The following is a 20,268-nucleotide window of genomic DNA, read 5'->3' as shown; positions in this document are numbered from 1 at the left end:
TTGGGCTCCCTGCGTGGAGCCTGCTTCTCCCTCTGCCTGGGTCTCTGCCTCTCTCTGTGTGTCTCTCATGGATAAATAAATTCTTAAAGAAGATAAAAATGAAAAAAAAAAAAACCCCTTAAGGACAATACGTCAAGTGAAATAAGCCAACCACTAAAAAAGGACAGCTACTGTGTGAGTGATCCCTCCCTTGCACACAAAGTATCTAAAGTAATCAAAATCAGAGCGTAGAAAAATGGTTACCAAGAACTGGTGGGAGGAGATATGGGGAACTGTTTGGTAGGTTGAGAGTCTCAGGATCACAAGATAAAAAACTAAAAAAAAGAAAAAAAAAAAAAGAAAAAGAAAAATGTCTAGGGGTCCCTGGGACAGCAGTACGAAGATACTTAAGGCTACTTACATAGACACTTACAAAGGGTTAAGTTTGAAGTCATGCGTTTTTACCGTAGTTTTTAAAAAGAGGTGGAGGGAAAGTTAAAAAGAATTATCTTTGGGATTAAAAAACAAGTCAATAAAAAAAAAGAAAAGTCCACTGAAAATCTATGGCACAACATTTTCAGGAACAGAAGTCATAACAAGTCGGGTCCATTGTTTAAATACTATTTTCCTGCAACTACAGGACCCAGCAACTGCACTACTAGGGATTTACCCCAAAGATACAGAAGCAGTGACCCGAAGGGGCACCTGCACCCCAGTGTTCGCAGCGGCAGTGCCCACGAGAGCCAGACGGGGGCAGGAGCCGCGCTCTCTGCAGGCAGACGGAGAAAGATGCCGCGCTGTGCGCACCATGAGCTCGGCCCGGCCGCCAGAGAGGAGCGATCTTGCCATTTGCAACGTGGACGGAACCAGAGGTTGTGATGCTGCGCGAGGCCCGAGAAAGACGATTACCGCATGGGCCAGACAGCCCAGGAGCGTCGCTGTTTCCTGAGCCCAGAAACGAGAAAGGTGCCCAGTGGGCGAGCTGTGCTGAGGCCTGATAGCCAGGGAGCACCTGTGCCTTACGCTGCGCGACACCCGCCCAGGAGGTTCTGTTCTCAGCAAAACCTGCAGGTTCGGAGACCCTGAGCTTTGAATCCGGGCATGTGACATCGCCTCTCTTTGGGTCTTAAGTGTTGCTACGTGCCTCTGAAAAACGGACCCGTTTGTGACATTAAAATCAGGTGCCTTAATCAAAGGGAGACGCCGCCTCCTTTGACAAGCGCCCAGATGTAACCAGTGAGCTAGTTTCTGGATCCACCTTTTTGATTTTCAGTGACACAGCTTTTATGGTACATTAAGGAACCGGGAGCCAGGGGGCACCTGGGTGGCTCCGCGGTGGAGCGTCCGCCTTCGGCCCAGGGCGTGACCCCGGGGTCCTGGGATCGAGTCCCGCATCGGGTCCCCACAGGGAACTGCTTCTCCCTCTGCCTGCATCTCTGCCTCATGAATAAGGTCTTAAAAAAAAAAAAAAAGAACTGGGATCCAGAACCAGGGGATTATCCCCCTACCAAAGGAGCCTCCTCAGTTGACCAACTGGGCGGACACACAGCCCGGCTAGGGGGCCCGCGGACCTGGCTCTCACAGGGACCCCCACCCACACTGTCCCCGCACCGGGAGACTGCAGATGTTAAGCGGTACGGAGCCCAATTCACAAAGAGCAGCGATTGTGAGGTCCTCCTGGACACGCGCGCGCCCCACACATTGGGGTGTGTTTGCCGAGATCCCCAGGAGGGAAGCGGCCCCTCGTGGCCCCTCTGCCCCGCGCTGCTCAGAACACTTGGTCTGATCCATTTGGAGAATCTCATGGCGTCTCCACCCCCGGAGGTGTACGTGACACAGTCTTCTCCGGATCTGGTTCCCCGCCCAGGAAAAAATGCTAAGGCGCTGGGGGGGGGCGGGGGGGGCGTAGATGCCCCGGAGCAGATGCCCGGGCGCAGGTGCGCGGGGCTGCAGGCTCACCTGGCCGTAGTCCGTCCGGAAGACCACGACGCCCTCGGCGCAGGAGCTCACGGTACTCGGGAAATGCTGCCCGTTTTCTCTCAGCCAGACCCGCGCCCCCTGCGAACAGAAAGAAGACGTTTTAACGGGGAGTTTGCATTGCGTTCCGTGGCCAATCACCGCCTCCAAATTACGGGCCGCTCCATTCCTTTAAGGGGAAAAACCCCCCAAACACCACACTTTTTAAAAAGCCAGTAATTTGCTCCGACAGGAGCCACTCGGGGAAGGCCGACCGAGGGCCCTGGGGGAGGCGAACCTGTGACACCCCCCCCCAGAGCGGGGTCGCGGACGACCTCCGGTGGCTCACCAGTGCCCGGCGCTGCCCCGGCCTTCCGGGCGGACGTGGGGGCACCGCAACCGGCTGAGCATCACAAGATGGAAGGAACACGCCCCCCGGCAGTGGGGTTCCCGAAACCAGATGAACCAGGTCCCTGGGGCGCAGCAGGCCTCGGAGAGCCTCTGGCTCTGCGGCTGCGGGCCCCACCGCCCGCCCCGTGCACGCCCCGTGCCGCCTGCCTGCTGGCCCCGAGCCCGGGCGGCAAGGTCGCGCTCCGGGCGGGCACAAGTTTCAGCACAGGTCGCAGCCAGCACCCAGCTGGGAGGCGCGCCAGCCTCCTGTCCCCGCCATCCCGCGCCCGGCTCTCAGGACGGTGGCCGGAGGCCGCACTCTCCAGACCCCTCGGGTTTCACCTGCCGCCTGACCTTTGGCGTCGGGTTTATTTCCCTGTTTTATCCGCGTCCCCTCCCCCCGCCCCGGGCGAATGAAACTCGCACAGTATCCGCCTTTTCGGCGATCAGCTGCCTCCTACTTGATTTCACAACAATGAAAACCACTTGCTTCCAAGAACAAGTGATAAAGGTTTGAAGCGACGACCGGGTGTTCGCGGGTCTAATGACAGAGAATCCCTCCGTGTGACATACGCGGGACACTGAGCTTTAAGTTCTCATGAAGTCATTTCTACTTTGCTCAGTGTCACCAATCCCAACAAAAATCACCCCCAACAAGCGCATCCTCACGTCGCAAGTGCATTAACGTGGAAATACTACCCCTGAGTGAGCACTTCAAACGACACACGGGAACAACTTTCTCCAGGAATTTCAACCTCATTTTATCGGTGTACTTCATGTGTTTGGATTTCAGATATTATGCGAAATATTTAAAATCTATTGATCAGAGGGTCTTCAACTTCTCACGGAAGGGGCTGCTACTAGTCTCTTGACACAGAGTTGGCGGGAGATAAATAATATAGAAGGAATTCATCACTTTATGCTGATTTTCTGAAGGAGTCGTTTATGAGAATGGTAAGACGTTCCGCGCCCGGTGCGGAGCCCAACACAGGGGCTCCCAACCCCGAGACCGTGACCTGGGCCCTGATAAGAGTCGACGCTTTCGCCCTGAGCCGCTCGGGCGCCCCCACCTTCCGCTACGACGAACTGTGTTTATGGAGAGCAAAACCAGTAGCTGACTTCCAGTACGGGGGCCGTGATGGGCACGGCCGGGGCTGGGCGTCAGGACGCCTGGTCTACCCCCACTCACCCAGTGGGCCACTGTCCCCCTCCAGGGCGACGCAAACAGCCAGCCCTGCCTGCACCGCCACACAGCCCATGACGGACCACGTCTCAAACCCCCTCCATTCCCTCCATGCTCTCCCCACGCATCGTACTATTTGTCCCCTTAGAGTAATTCATTAATTAAATAAATGAATTAGGGGCGCCCGGGGGGCTCAGTGGCTGAGCATCTGCCTTCAGGGCGTGACCCCAGGGTCCTGAGATCGAGTCTCGCACCGGGCTCCCCGCAGGGAGCCTGCTTCTCCCTCTGCCTGCCATTCCCCCTGTTTGTGTTGTCACATAAATATATAAAATCTTTTTTTAAAAAATAAAATCAATGCACAACTAAAATATAACAACACAGAGGTCACTGTAATGGCCAGCTATCACACTCCCAGCCATGTGTTACCTCCTACCTGTCCGGAGGGAAAATTAAAGAAGATACAGAAATCTGACTTGGGGCCCCCGGAGGGCTCAGTCAGTGCAGCAGGCGACACTTGATGTTGGGGCTGTGAGTTCCTGCCCCACACTGGGTGTAGAGATTATTCACAAATTTCTTTAAAAATCTTTAAAAAAGGGGATCCCTGGGTGGCTCAGGGGTTTAGCGCCTGCCTTTGGCCCAGGGCGTGATCCTGGGGTCCTGGGATCGAGTCCCGCATCGGGCTCTCTGCATGGAGCCTGCTTCTCCCTCTGCCTGTGTCTCTGCCTCTCTCATGAATAAATAAATAAAATCTGAAAAAAAAAATCCTAAAAAAAATAACTGACTTAAAATGACTCCCTTGTTGCCATTAACCACCTTGTTTGGAGCAGAACCAGAACTAGCCAGGGACGCGGGATCCCAAGTCCACCCCGAGTCTGGTTGACGTGCTCGGGGCGAGCCTCCCGGTCCACGTGACCGGCTCCCGGAGTTCCCTTGGGGTGCCAAGGCTCTCCTAGCATCCCTCCCAACTTCCCTTGGGGAGCTCGACGCCCTCCCACAGCATTCCCTCTCTCCGCACGCGGGGGGGGGGGGGGGTCCGCACTTCTTCAACCTTCCCTCCAAAGAGGGGTGGAAATCCTCCACAGGCACAGGCAGAGACGGAGTGTGAAGCCTTCGTCCAGGAGCCCAGGAGCCCAGGAGCCCAGGAGCCCAGGAGCCCAGGAGTCCAGGAGTCCAGGAGCCCAGGAGTCCAGGAGTCCAGGAGCCCAGGAGCCCAGGAGCCCGCCTTACGTACAGAACGCAGAACATCAAGACGGTGAGTTCCCGTCTCCGCAGAGGTGAGTCCTGGACCTCCGGGCGGCAGCTCGGACTGAGACTCGGGGACCCCCCAGAATCCCCCCTGCGACCGCCTGTCCGTCCTGACCGAGCGGCGGACAGCTGCTTCCAAGAAGACGACGGGCTTCCGTCACCCTCTAAGGCTCTTCTCGCACGCGTCACTCCACACCACGACCACATCGTCGGATCACCTAGAAGACGACTTCCAAGCGCCTGAACTACTTTTATCTACTTAAGTAATCTCTACACCCAACGTGGGGCTGGATCCCACTCTCTGGGATCGAGAGTGACATGATCGACTGACTGAGCCCGCCAGGCGCCCCGTTTCTATCCTCTTTTTAGTTTACACATTAGAGACTGCGCATTTTAAAGCTCTGAGATACTTGCACACGCTCACTCTCTCTCTTTCTCTCTCAAATGGAAACTTTCAAAGTTCTACACGGTGAGAACTTTTACTCATCAGGTAAAATCATGAAACCATAATCCACAGTGCTCCTCCATCCTCCAAATCCTAAATCTGAAGCACTGTTCACTTGGACCTGTACTATTCTTTGTAAAAAAAGTTTTTATTATCAAAATGGATTTCATGTATTTCCCAATTATTAAAATCATCTACTGGGACACCCGGGTGACTCAGGGATTGAGTGTCTGCCTTTGGCTCAGGTCGTGACCCCAGGGTTCTGGGATCAAGTCCAGCATCAGGCTCCCTGCATGGAGGCGGCTTCTCCCTCTGCCTGTGTCCCTGCCTCTGTTTCCCTCATGCATAAATAAATAAAATCTTTAAAAAATGTTTTTAAATCGTCTACTTAGTAAGAATCAAATATTTTTATTGTGAAACATTGCTGAATTGGTATAAATTGTCACGAGGATTAACACCAACCTGACTTCCAGAAGCCACTCGGGATGTGGTTTCTTTCACTGGAGTTTTGTTGTGCGACTTTTTACCTTCTCCTGTGAAGGTTCCATAAAGTCCCTTTGCTGACACAGTCCTACAGGATCAAAGGCACACAGGGCTCAACCTCCTCAGTCCAAAGGTCTTTTATCAGGTGTGAAGAGCTGCGGACAAGCGAGTCCTAGGAAATGCCCCGGCCGCAGCTCTAAAGCCCATTGGCCGGTTCCCACTAGACCGACAGCCGCTGGCCTCCAAGGCAGGCAGGGAGACGCATTCGAAACCCTCCTCTGTTCCTTGAAAAAGTTGAAACTGGCGATTGCCATGAAATCGGAACTGCACAAACCAAAGTGGGTATTTGTACATGGGTTTTTCCCGGTGGTTTCTCTGAGCCCCGCAGATGTTCTGCGTCCATTCTATGAGAATAGAAGGCACATGCCCAGGTCGGGAAGAGAGGCCACCCGCAGGCATTTGGGCATGAGGTCACACGCGGACACTGAGCAGACCATCCGAGTTTGCGTGGGCAGGAAGAGCGGCCCGCCGTACGCAAGCCGTTAGGTTCTGTGCTTGTCAACTAAGGCCGATAATTTAATGCACACTTCAGGGAGCCTAGCCTACGGAGAGCGCGCACAATTTGAGTTTAAAAATGTCCTTACAAGATTGCTCAGAACCTACACGTTGTATTAAAAAGTTGGGCAAGTTTTCATCGTAATCTATGAAACGGACAGATGTTAAATTTAACAGCCAAAAACTTTCCTGCGCATAATCGCCAGCAACATTTTTACGACACAAAGCACTTGCACAAAAGTTCCCATCTCCTTTGATCAGGAACAAGCCCGTAAGACAGGGAGGCAAGTGATACCATCCCTTCTCCGGAAGCGAGGTTCACAGGGGTTCGACTTTCCGTCACCAGCAAATGATTTCCTGGATATCATTAGAAAAAAAAAAAAAAAAAAAGCCTGTACCAACTGTGGGTGAGGATGTAAAGTGGTACACCCACGTTAGAAAACAGTTTGGCAGTTTCTTAAAAAGCTAAACACAATCTTACTACTGGCTCTATGTCCTCAAATGTCTCAAAAAGTCTTGCATGCAGGGGCGCCGGGGAGGCTCCGTTGCCTTCCTCTCAGGCCAAAATCCTGGGGTCCTCGGATCGCCCCCTGGGGTCCCAGATCAGCAGGGCGTCTGCTTCTCCCTTTGCCCCTTCACAGCCCCCCACCCCAGCTCATGCTGTGTCTCTCTCTAATAAGTAAAAGCTTTAAAAATATATATTGCATGTGAATATTTGGAGTATTAATAGCAAAATACCAAAAATCATTTGAATGACCGCTAACTGCCATAGAGACAAATAAAATGTAGTAAGTCCACACAATGGAACTCTTCCAAATCATGGGAAAAAAAATTGATGTCCAAACCTACATACTTCCCAACTGCACCTGCACACCCTTACCCATTCCGTAATGTGAAACATCCAAATGTGTCTCTATCACCGGGCGGCAAGAGGTCAAGAAACGTACCCAGACACCCGCACGCACGCACATGCCTGCACCCCCAAAGGGCAGGTGAGGGCGGAGCAGAAGCTCTGAGGACCCGGGCTGAATTCAAGTCGCTGCTCTCCGCTCGTGCCAACGAGGGACCCTTGCCCAAAGGATCCAAAGAGGAGGCCGTGGCCCCTGACTCAGTGTCTCCTGGTCTCCCCCTGGAGGAGGAGCACAACCCCGGCCAAGGCGGACTTGCGGCGGCTCCTCCAGGGTAGAGAACCGCATCTGGCGCTTCCCCAGCCCCCTGCACCCCGCACTGTGAAGTGGCCTGCAAGGCTCACCCCCAGCCCTCGACACAGGGTTCGCTGATCCTACTGGAGGTGAAGAGGATAAAACCACCAGCATAGACGGCAGCCTACTTCTAAGGACTACTATAGTTCTCTTTGGTTCTAAAAAGGATGGTCTCTCCCAAACTTTGGAGGAAAAAAACAAAAAAAGTTGAAAAAGGCGGCAGGGAAACGAACCTAAAGAGAGATAACGAGGACAGCATGTTGTCGTTAGGGATTCACAGAAAAGAGAGCACTCCTCCCACCCAGACACAAACTCCGCCTCGGACCCCGAACCAGGCGAACCGGCGCCGCACCTGCTTTCCTCCCTGAAGTGCTTCTGCGGCCTGGGTTAGGTCCCACCGTTCCCGAGTCTCTAACGGCCTACACGGTAAAGTCACAGCGCGTTAGGAAATGTAATTTTTTTTTTTCTTTTTTTTTTTAAGACAGAGGGGTCAGATAATTTTGTAATGGCTAAATTAATAGGACTCTTTAGATCTGCAGGGGCAGCTGGAAAAGCACACGACTCTTGAATCTCAGGTTTGTGAGTTCAAGCCCCATGTGGGGTATAAAAATCCGTTAAAAAAAATGAAAAAAAAAGTTACAATGCATTAAATTTGTAGTAAATTCAGCCACCAAAGGAAAGTTCTCCTCTCTTGCCTGCAAGGGCTTCTAACCTGGCATCTTCTGAGACCTCTACTGGAGAAGGCCGGGCCCCTGCCTCCGACCACACTGAAATCCAGAAACGAGACGTGGATATTATACCACCAAGGATTTAAATAGCACCTTTTTCCTCCACTTTTAAAAGTTGAGATACAACTGATAGATGACGTTATATTAGTGTCAGGTGCACGTGATTTAACATTTGCATATATTGAGACGATCACCACAGTAAGTCTAATGAACACCCGTCAGCACTCACACTAACAATGGGTTTTCTTGTGATGGGAACTTTTAAGATCTACCTTCTTAGCAACCTTCAAAGATACAATACAGCATTATTACCTACGCTCACCGCGCTGTACATCACATCCCAGGACTCCTTTATAACTGGACGTTTGTACCTGTTGACACCCTTTACCTACTTCGCCCGTTCCCCTGCCCCAAACACTGATCTAAGGCTGTTTTTGTTTTTTTTCCCCAAGGGTGGGGGTTAGCTTCCACATATAAGTGAAATCTCCCCTGTTTCATAGTCATTTCTTTTTTTCCTTTTGGGAGTAGGAACATCTTTTCAACTGAACTGATTTTTTTTTTCCTGATCTTTATTCAAATCCATTTTAAAAGGCACATGGCTTTTACAACACACAGACTTCTCGTGCTGGTTTCTCAACCTGGTATCAGTGACATTTGGGTCGAGGTAATTACTGATTGGGGGTGCGGGGACGGTCCTAGTTGAGAACCACGGAGCTTGACGTTCTAGAGCCACAGCCAGATCAGGGTGTTCAAAACCCCTCACGGCCAGTGACCTCATTAACTGAAAGCAGACTCCATTTCCACAACCTCCCAGAGTAGGATCAGTCACATGCAGCCTACCTGGGGCAGATCTAATTTCTGGGGGCATTAAACCAGGTGCAAACAGAAGGGAGGGGGTGGCGACAGGATTCAAAGTGCTTGACGAACAGGGAAAAAGGTCAAGGAGGCAGATGGTTTGAGGGTGCGGGAGGGATGCTCTTCTCCTGTGTCCAGTCTGTTTTCTTTTTCATGTTAATTAGAACAGACTTTTAATGTTTTTACACAGATGACTGAACTGTAAGGACAAAAACTATCCTTTACTCTCTTCACCCCCAGGAGCTATTTCAACCTCCCACTGCTCACAAACCCCAACACAAAACTCATCAGAGAGCCTGGAAATGGTGCCCACGAGAACGAAGAGGGGGCGGAAGCACATGCACAAAATGAGTGTGAAAAATACAGCAGGCTCAGGAGCAGGGGGGACAAAGGAGAGACGCTGGCTGGGGGCAGACCCAGCAGATTTTTTTCCCCCAGAAATGAACAGGGAAGGTGAAACGTGACTTCTCCCCTAGAGAGACGGACCCCCCTCTCGAGGGGCCCTGGAAACGCGGTGAAGGGGCGGGGACCACCGTCTCCCCTGCATCCCCACACCCGTGGGTGGTCTTTCCATCCCCCAACCACACAGCGCACCGGGTGTGGGGCCCACAAGGCTGAGTGAGCCCAGACTCATGTCCTCACCTCGTGACTGCAGAGAGCTAGGCCTGAGGCTGCCCATCGTTTCTCAACGACTGTATCAGATGCCAAAGTGGAACGCTTCACCCAGCCCCACGGCTCCTTAGACTCCCAGGGGACCCCGGGTGGCTTGAGGCTCCAGCCTCAGAGGATGCAGAGTTCAACCGGGTGCTGAGGCCAGAGCTTCCACCCTCAGCTGCCGAGGAGGGAAAGCTAAGAAAGGGAAGGTTCAAGAGAAAGCCATGAACAGACAGCCCGTGAGGACAGAACCGTGTGGCTCGAGGATCCCCCGTTGGTCCCATTTTACTGCTGGCTGTGGAACAGGGTAGCCCTGGTCTTCTGTATAGGCAACCCCAACAACCGTCCTATGCCCATCGGAGCGGACGCCACCACTAGATTCCAGAGGAAAACGTGTTGCTGACATTCTGCTGCAGACTCTCAGGAGTAACTGCCCCCACCCTAAGACGATGCCAGCAGCATTAGGTAACTCCCCAGATAGGCCTCTAGAGAAGTCCTTGATGGTATTGTTGAAATGCTGCATATTTTTAGAAGAAATGCATTCCAGCTATTTGCAGCTAGGTCACCCTCAGCTTCATTAACGTCATTTCCTGGTCTGGCCTATGGGCCTACAGACCATCTGTTGTACTATCTCCACAGGTAGACGTGTAGTGTCCCCCACAACTAGCTCAAACACACCGAAAACACAGTACGGCTGCAAAGGGAGGCCTGGCTGCACTCATCATATAGTCAGGACAATCTGCCCATGTCTTTGCATAGCTCCTTAAGATCCCGCAGCCCCGGGATCCCTGGGTGGCGCAGCGGTTTAGCGCCTGCCTTTGGCCCAGGGCGCGAGCCTGGAGACCCGGGATCGAATCCCACGTCAGGCTCCTGGTGCGTGGAGCCTGCTTCTCCCTCTGCCTGTGTCTCTGCCTCTCTCTCTCTCTCTCTCTCTCTCTCTCTGTGACTATCATAAATAAATAAAATTAAAAAAAAAAAAAGATCCCGCAGCCCCCACCCCACCAGGAAGGATCATGAGCACTCACATCTTTGCCTCTCGTCCTCTTGTACAGAGGGTCAAACTCTGTACCACTAGAAGCTACCTGGAAGGGCAGCTTCCATGCAGAGGACGTGAAAAGTATAGGAATGGTAGGAGATATAGGGGGAAGAAGAAGAAGAAAAGGAGAAAAAGCATCACCAACCAGAAACTAACCTTTGGCTCACTGTTCCCCAGATAAAGATACAAAGACTCACCGGCATCCCCAATCCCGGATCCAAAAATCAAAACCAAACAAACTATATTAGATGGCGAGATGCCTCAGTTATGACCCCGTGATGCTGTAAAGAGTTTACTCCGCGGCTGCTACGGGCTTCCAACTTGCCAACTGATTCAGTCCTGATTTCATATTCTAATTTTTTTCTACCATCCTCACAGTTCCTTAAAACAGCTTTTTAGTTACTCTTGTAAACTACTGACTAGAAATAATCCCAGAAAGAATACTGAAAGAAAGGAGACATCCCCAAGCTGCTGAGATAATCTCAAGCAGGGAGAATCCAAGGAACCAAAATCAGACGAGTCCATTAGTCAACCAATCGTCACGCAAGCCAACACATATGTGTTGAAAAGAAAACAAATGAGGCTAAAGAATCCGTCAACACACCTGAAATTCATCCACCGTCTGTAAGTCACTCCCGGTGAGGCCGGGCATCCACCCACCCCCGGCCCACTCCTCCTACAAATATCTTTCGAGCTCCCTATTTCGTACCAGACGCTGTGAAAGATTCAGCAGGACACAAAACTGCTGCTGCTTTAAAGAGCTTACATTATACCCAAGATAAAGTTTGCCTTTCCTGATACCTTCCCCATCCACTCTCTTCCCAAGGAAATAATTATGCACCATGAGGAGACCAAGTCAAGACAGACAAGTAGGTAAATGGAAGAAAGGACACGCAGATTTTATAAAATGAATGAAACTCTTGTGATGCTAACAACTCTCGAAAACCAGTGAGAAATCCTCCCTAAGCAACTTAAAACTGCACCCCTTTCTTCCTTTGAGTGGAAACAGTGGGTATGGAACAGAAGGGGCAGTAAAAGACCAGCATGAGATGTTTGCCCTCTTCATGAAGAGAATACCAGATATTCTTTACCTCTTACTTCCTAGAGTTTATTGTTCTTTCCTATTCTTGATCTGAATAATTTGTATATATATATAAAAAAAACAACCCTACAAATAAAAACTGATAGGATGATCTCAATGAAATCCTGTTCCGGCTACTGTATGTTTTTAGGGGGAAAAAGAAACCCATAAACTTACTTGGAACAGGAGTTTGTCATCCATTACTCCCTAAAAATGAACCAAGAACACAGTAAATAAACTTAACTCAGCTACTTCTCACTTCTGTGGCATCTCTACGAATTCCTTTGCAGAATTTTATTAAAATTGTTATTATTGGGCACCCCGGGTGGCTCAGCGGTTTAGCGCCTGCCTTCGGCCCAGGGCCTGATCCTGGAGACCCGGGATCGAGTCCCACATTGGGCTCCCTGCATGGAGCCTGCTTCTCCCTCTGCCTGTGTCTCTGCCTCTCTCTCTGTCTCTCATGAATAAATAAATAAAATCTTTTAAAAAAATTGTTATTTATTAAATTTCAAGAACAGTTGTTGTGTTCCGTAAAATTATACTTTTTTGAACTAAAAAGAGCTTAAAAAGTAATCTAGTCCAATCAAAGAGACAGACCGCAGGTTGGCGAGAATGTGGAGAAACTAGGACCCGTATGCCCCGCTGCCAGGAGGTACCACGGCACCGCTGCTCTGGGAGCTGCCCAGCAGTTCCTCTACAGGGTAAGCATAGCGTCACCTACGACCCAGAAATTCCCTTCTTAGGTAGATATACCCCAGAGAAATGGAAGTCCATGTCCACACATCGAAACCTGGATACGAACCTTCACAGCAGCGTTATTCGCAAAAGCCCAAAAGTGGAAATCACCCCAACAGTCCATCCACTGATGAACAGGTTCTTCTAGAATGTGACACGTTCACACGACGGCATATCGCTCAGTGATAAGAAGGATGAAGAACCGGCGCACGTGACACCGTGGGTAAGACCTGAAAACATTATGCTCAGCGGAAGACGCCACACAGGACCACGTGTGGTCTGATTCCGTTTCTACGACACGTCCAGAAGGTAAATGCACCCGGGGCTGGGTGGAGGCACTGACTGCTAATCGGTGGAGGGCTTTCTTGCCATTGCTTTTTTTTGGTTTTTTTTTTTTTTTTTTTGAGTGATGAAAACCTGCTGGAATCAGATGGTGATGGTTGCACGACTGTCTCTCTCCAGCAGTATTCACAGGTACTAATACACTAGTCCTAGTAATTAGTGAATATTCCGAAACCCACCCAACTGTGTGTGTGAAAGGGGTGGATTTTCAGTTGTGCGAATTACTCTGCAAATAACAAAGAGGAGAGGAAGAGAGACCAACATTCACACAGACAAACTCACCCCCGACCCCGTTGCCTGCTGGATCCCGCCATCCCAGGGGCCACCGTCGCCCTGACCCCCCTTCCTCCATACACCCAGAAAGTCCCCTTCTCAGGTCACGCTGCTTCCGATGGGCTCTCCAGGATTCACGAGCAAAGATGTGTCCGTTAGTAGTTTGTAACACCCAAAGGTCATAACGTTCGGGAGACACCAGGAGGCAATTCACTCCTCCAGAAACTGTTGCAGGTGCTTCCCGTAGGGCCCCGAAACCACAGTCCCCTCCGTGCTCTGTTTGATGCAGGCTTGGATCTGCACCCTCTGTATGACAGGAGGCCGGGACGGCTTGGTTTCATGCCGTTGAACCTCCAGCACCCGGAACAAGGCCAGACGGCCTAGATGAAGGCCAAAAATTAATTAATCTCTCTCAATCTCAAGCCCCACCTCCATCCCAAACCCCTGCTCAACGGGCAAGAGATGAGAACCGAGCTGCTCGCAGGGACCAGTGCCACTGCGGGTGTCGGCAGGTGTCCTAGGAACCGCCCGGGCCACTCCCCTGGAAGGGACGCGCTCACACTGGATGAGCTGAGATCTCTGCACAAAATGAGGGGTCGCGTGGCCTGTGTGTCGTGCAAGCACGAAGAGATGATGGGAGCTGGCCCAGCCAAGGGCTCCAGGGCCGGGGCTCTCGGCACACCCGCCGCACGCACCTCGGGGCGCACCCGGGGGCCCTCGGGCACCCGCCGCTTCAACCACTCTCCTCTGAACGCCTCGCCGGGGAATCGGAGAACGCACAGGCCAACCCCAGTGCAGCACGGGAACAAGCTCTTCTCTGAAACTACAGCGCTGGATGCTTTTCAGTTGGGAGGGATTTAAGAATGACTTATAACTACAGGCTACACCCACCAGGGAAGTGATGTGGGGCGGGGGTGGAGGGGTGAGGAGGATGGAAACATTTCTAAATCACCCAAGGCCCTGGGTTTGTTCTATCTACTGAGATTTCATCTAAATAGAATTATTTCTCTCCTACGCCAAAATCCATTTCCAGTTCTTTCCATATTCCATCTCCTCTTGGGTGGCCACAGAGTAGGAACAGGACACTCTTGGTTTTTGTTTTTTTTTTTTTCCATAGAAAGGCAGCATGTCCAAAAGCCCAACGGCAATGCTACTGCTAACGCAGGGGGAGTCGGAGGAGATGCTTTTCCAAGGATGTGAGGCCGTGCAGCGGCAGTGAGTACAAGACGGTCAGACTCGAAGACACAGGAGCACCGGCAGTGTGACTACCAGACAGGCTCTGGAGGGCCGTGAGTGAGGCCGGCGGTTTTTTATTGTTGTTTTAAATAGACTTTTAATTTCAGGAGCGTTTTAGATTTTACAGAGAAGTTGCAAAGATAATAGCATCCCCGTATGAACCGTCCTGCACTGTGGGTGGGAACGCAAGCTGGGGCAGCCGCTCTGGACAACTGTGTGGAGGGTCCCTAAGAAGTTAAAAACAGGGTCACCCTACAACCCAGCAATTGCACTGCTGGGAATTCACCCCCAAGATACCGATGTGGCCACCTGAAGGGACACCTGCACCCCAATGTTCACAGCAGCAGTGCCCACAGCAGCCACACTGTGGGAGGAGCATCTGTCCTCCGACGGATGGATGGACAAAGAAGATGTGGTCTATGTATACAGTGGGATATTACAGAGCCATCAAAAATATGAAATCTTGCCATTTGCAATGATGTGGATGGAACTAGAGGGAATGATGCTGAGTGAAATAAGTCAATCGGAGAAATGTAATTATTATACGATCTCACCCAAACGTGGAATTTAAGAAAACAAAACAGGCTCATAGGGGAGGAGAGGAAAAAATAAAACAAGACGAAATCATAGAGGGAGACAAACCGTGAGAGACTCTTCATCACGGGAAATAGACTGAGGGTCTCCAGAGGGGAGGGGAGGAGGGACAGGGGCACTGGGTGACGGGCACCAAGGAGGGCGCGGGAGGTGCCGAGCACTGGGAGCTACGTAAGACTGATGATCGCTGACCTCGACCTCTGAAACCAATAATACATTCTATGTTACTTAATTGAACTTAAATCAAAATGTTTTAAAAATAGAGTCCCCGTACGTCTGTCATACAGGTTCCCCCAGCTGCCCTCATCTTGCATGGCCGGGACGCACCTGTCACAACTAAGGAACTGACAAAGGTACTTTACATCAGGCTCCACACCTCCTTTGGAGTCCACCAGTTTTTCCTTTATGTCCTTTTTGCTGTCCCAGAATCCGCGGGTCCCCGTTTCACCATCCAGAGAGGAGACACAGATACCACCTACGCCCCCAGGTTTCTGTGAGGATCAGACGGGCCGACAGCACAGGCGAGTGCAGCGTCAGGAATACCCCCGAAGAGCGCACGTGGCCACACGGACGCTGTGCCCGACACGCAGCCTGAAGATTCACCGCAGACCTTACTTCCAAGAAGTCTGCGGCCCCCGGGGCGGGGGGTGCAAAGTTGAAATAGGTAACGTCAGCCCCAAGCCGCAAGGGCCCCTCGGGGGCATCCGCACAGAGCCTGCACCCGGGCGGCGTGCACAGAGGAAGCAGGGCTCCCACCAGCGCGGTCCTGAGGGATGAAGTGGACGGACTCCCCGAGGGCAGGTGGAAACCGGGTTGAAAGGTCAGTCCTCTGCAAATTAGCCAAGCGCCAGCGTAGGCCAGGACACAATGGAAAGTGGCTCAGCCGCTCTACGTAATCGCCGTCCATAAACTATTAACAGCCCCACACAGCTGAACAAAGAAGGCATTCACCTTTGTCCAGTCCGAGAAGAAACAAGTCTCAGACTCTCCCCACCGAGCTTCTAGAAACCACCGAGGGCTAAAGCCGCCTCCCCGCTTACCCATAAAACGGAGGCCACATGACATTGTTTTACAATGCAACGGACTTTTTTCCGACTGCATTCTTATAAAAACAAGGAACAAAACAATCCTGCAGCCAAGTCGTTTCGAAGTATCAACTCTGAATCCCCTCTCAGTTCAAAAGACGTGGCCACTCGGACCTTGGAAACACTCGGGGCCTCCCTGAGCGGGATCAACGGGCGGGCCGAAGCAGGGGCTGCCGTGAAGACCCCACTGGGGGGATGCGGAGAAGGAGCCGGGCCCGGGCGGGCTAAAGTCTGGGGCCTGCCCTGCAAACCTGGCCGGGGGCCGTCGGGGCAGGAGTCACAAAGCCCTCAGTCCCAAAGCTGAAGGAGAGCTCCCCACAGCCGGCTTCTCCGCCGCTCCTGGATGCCAGGCCCCGTCTAGACCCAAGCGGCCCTGGTCCAGAACGAAGGCCCTAAGCGGCCCTTCCCACTCCCCGGCGGCCACAGCCACCGGGGACCCGTCGTGAGCACAGGCCCAGCCCAGCAAAGGAGCTGCTTCCCGGCCCGAGGCCAGAGGACATCTCCTGGGAGTGGAGTCGGGCAAACCCATCCCGCTCCGTCCTTCCCGAACCTCTGCGGCCACGAGGGAAGCCCCCACGGCCAGTGAGCGCGCTCAGCGGAAAGCCGGACTCTGGCTGCAAGCAAAGGCACGCCCGCAAGAGCCGTCCACGCGAGCTCTCAGCCACGGGCTCCTCCGGGCACACAGGGCGGGTGGGACGGAGGGAAAGGAAGGTGGGCAAGACCCCCCGGCCCTCCCCTCTCCTCCCCTCCCTCCCGCAGTGCTCCGGGCCTGCAGAACGGAGCCCACTGTCCGGGCCCCGGCTCACGCCACAGGCAGCTTGCGGGTCGGAGGCCGCCGACCCCGGGGGCCAAGCCAACCTCCACCCAACCCCCACGAGACAGGGGACGGTGCAGACGGGAAGCTCTCCTCTCTGACTCTACAGCTGGATCAAACACCAGGGGAGCTTGTAAACCTGGACGCCTCCCGGGGACCAGCTCCAGACGTGCAACCTGCATACTCCGCGGCCCCACCAGGATTCTGGGTCGTCGGGGAGGGGAAGTGCTCCCACGCCGTGCCCGACCCCGTGCCCGTCCTCCGCAGGATGGGGCCTTCCAGCTGCCTGTCCACACGAACGGGGCTCCTTCCCTCACCTCCCCTCTCCCAGGGCCACCAATTCAGCGATTCTCGAAGCTGGCCTCAACGGCTTGGTGCTCTGCGGAACCCCGCGCGAAGTAAAGCAGCTGAGAAGAGCGCCGGTTTCGAACCACGGATCCAAAGAGCTGCCCCTGGAGGGGAAGCATGCGGGCCGAGCCACACCAGGAGAAGAGACGGAAGGAAAGGCGGAGGGAAGGAGGAAGTTCGTTGACATGAATAACCTGTCCCCAAATCGAGTGCAACGCTCCTGAATAATTCCCTACACGGTGCCACGCACACCCCGGCAGTAGCCGCTTATTCAACCATTAATGCTCACTGCAACCCAAGTGGTTTGTTTCCAAATGAGCGGACAGTTATTTTTTTAAAACACATCATTTACAAGCTATTTTAGAAGTCCCCACAAAACTACCTCCCACAGGGCTGGCTTGCTGAGCACCACCTGGAGAGACGCCCTTCGGAGCATCACGGAGGGAGGGAGCCCGCGGCCCACGGACGCCCCGACACCTAACGCGTGCCAAGTGCCCCGCTGGTGCACCAAGCCAGCCTCCCCAGATAAGGCCTGTGAATCTGTGTCTAAGCCCACAACTCGGCTTTGCAAACGGCAGGAGATGTCGCTGAGAGACTCGTGCAGGTGCCCAGGCACGGTCACTGCTGCCGACGCCGGCAAACTGGAAGGCGGCTCAGGGGGCATAGACTCCTCTGCTGTCCTAACAGACGCCGCGCTGGTCGGTCAGCAGACCCTGGAAGTCTAGAGAAACCACCTCTCGGCTCCGATGCCCCAACTTAGCGCCTCTGGAGTCCTGGGGCCATCCTGCCATTAGCTGCAAGACCCAGCAACATCAGAAGGGAGACACAAACGGGCCCAAAGCCCCCTCCTCGACAGAAAAAAAGCTCCCAAAGGACGTTTAGTTTTAAAATCCTGGTGGAGGGCGTCAGGTGGCTCCGTCGGTGAAGTGTCTGCCTTGGGCTCAGGGTCCTGGGACCTGGGTCCCATGATCCCGGGACTGAGCCCCTGGTCGGGCTCCCCAGTGAGCAGGGAGGCCGCTTGTCGCCTGTGCTCTCCTTCAGCCCCTCCCCCTGCCCATGAACTCTCTCAAAAAGTAAATAAAATCTTTAAAAATAAAATAAGGGGCAGCCCGGGGGGCTCAGTGGTTTAGCGCCGCCTTCAGCCCAGGGTGTGATCCTGGAGAACTGGGCTCGAGTCCCACATCGGGCTCCCTGCATGGAGCCTGTGTCTCTGCCTCTCTCTCTCTCTCTCTCTCATGAATAAATAAAATATTTTAAGAAATTAAATAAAGAAAAATAAAGTAACGATCCCAGTGGATCACAGAAAACTAGCAGGGACCAAAGTGCCAAGGCGGCTGACACAGGAACCCGAACAGTTACGGGCAGCCCACCAAATGCTATCGGGCACTTGAGGGCTGCCGCTGACACCCTGCGGGCGCCCCTCACCTCAAGGGCCCCGGAGCTCCTTTGTGCTAGAGCGAGCTGACCCACAAGCATGCATGCCTCTTGCTGTCATCCGTCCCAGGCCGGGAGAGAAGCAGGCGGCCTGGGGTCCCCTGCAGCGCTCCCCGGGCTCAGGGCCGCAGGAACTGGCACCGGCGGCGGGAAGGGCTCCGAGGGGACGTTAGCAGCTCTCCAAGAGCCTGTCCTGCCTCCTGGGCGACAGCAACGTCGGACCGCTGCTCCCCGACCGAACCAGCAACAAGCCACGTGTGGAATCTTACGCTTTCTAACAACCACAGTTCTTTTTTTTTTTTTTTTAAGTGAAAAAGGGACAGGTAAGACTAATTTTAATAATGTTGTTTGACCCCATAGATGCAAACAGTGTATCACCTTGGCATGTAATCAGTATATATGTATAAGAAAAAGTATTAAGGTATTTTACATTCTTTTCTCCATACTGATTCTCAAACCCTCGTGGGTATCTGACACTCCCCGCACATCTCGATTCACGAGGCGACTATAGCAAGTGGCTCAAGCGCCGGACAGCACAGGGGCGCCCGGGGGTGGGGGTGGGGGTGGAGATGGCTAAGTGTCCACCTTGGGCTCAGGTCATGATCTCGGGTCCCGGGATCGAGCCCCACGTCGGGCTCCTGCTCAGCCAGGACCCTGCTTCTTGCTCTGCCCCTCCCCTCCTCTTGCTTGTGCATGCACATGCTCACTCGCTCTCTCTCGAATAAATAAAATGTTAAAAAATATTTAGAAGCAACAAAGTGCCGGACAACACGGATCTGGAATCTGGAGACGTCATCCTGGAGCTCAGATGGTGCTGTGTACACGAAGACAGGGAAGCCAGGTCTTCTTTCCGTTTGCTTCTTCTCCTTTTAGGGAGCAAACACGCAGATGTCCCCCAGCGACGGCCCACAAAGGTGTGTGTGACTCACCGGCCCGTCACCAGCCCCCACCATCCCCCCGAACCCACCGCAGTGCGACGCTACCTGGAGAGAGGCCAAACCGTCTTTTTCCTTACTTCTGCAATAAGAGTGTAATGCATTAAAACGGCTCTAAGAATGTAAAGTCTACACGCCCAGCGTATGATTAAAATAGTTCTGGAGAACTTGGTACATAAATTGCCCTGTGACTTCTTTTTTTCTTTTTTTTTGAACCAAAGGAAGAAAAATGTATCTGTTTACTGTAACACAAAACTCGCAATTTCAACAGCAATGTTTTCTAGACTCTCGAACTCTTAGTTGCACACGTCAACGCGTTATCTGAGTTATTGGTGGTTTAGAGTTCCAAATAAATAAAGCTGGACAATTAATTCTACATGTAGCAGAAGAAAGTATGTGCCTTTACCCCCAGCTGCCCTCTGGGGGCAGATATTTTTAATATGATAACAAAAGGACAAGAGCGTCCCGCAGACGTCATGAGCGCCGTGTAAGGCAAATGTGGTTAACTGGTGTTTCCATGAGCTACGGGGTGGAGCGTAATGAACTTGAGCAACAGTAAAGGCCGCCCCGGAGCCTGGTGTGTAGGGATCTGAAGACAGACTGCAGAGAAACTTGAAAACTCGCCCCAAGACCCGGCAGGGCGGTGAGCAGCGCTGAGAGGCAAGTTGGCTTTTCAAAAC

General features: G+C 52.8%; 1 protein-coding gene across 1 annotated transcript in view; it reads right to left on the bottom strand.

Annotated features, from left to right (window-relative positions):
- Positions 1-20,268, bottom strand: part of MYO10 (myosin X) — a 195,514-nt gene that overhangs the window by 155,834 nt on the left and 19,412 nt on the right. The window contains 1 exon segment of the mRNA XM_038535440.1: positions 1,939-2,037. Coding sequence (XP_038391368.1) covers positions 1,939-2,037 — 99 coding nt within the window.

This window comes from Canis lupus, chromosome 4 (assembly GCF_011100685.1).
Source record: "Canis lupus familiaris isolate Mischka breed German Shepherd chromosome 4, alternate assembly UU_Cfam_GSD_1.0, whole genome shotgun sequence".
Taxonomy (NCBI): domain Eukaryota; kingdom Metazoa; phylum Chordata; class Mammalia; order Carnivora; family Canidae; genus Canis; species Canis lupus.
Note: the sequence above shows the minus strand (reverse complement) of the source record. Positions and strands in the feature narration are given on the sequence as shown.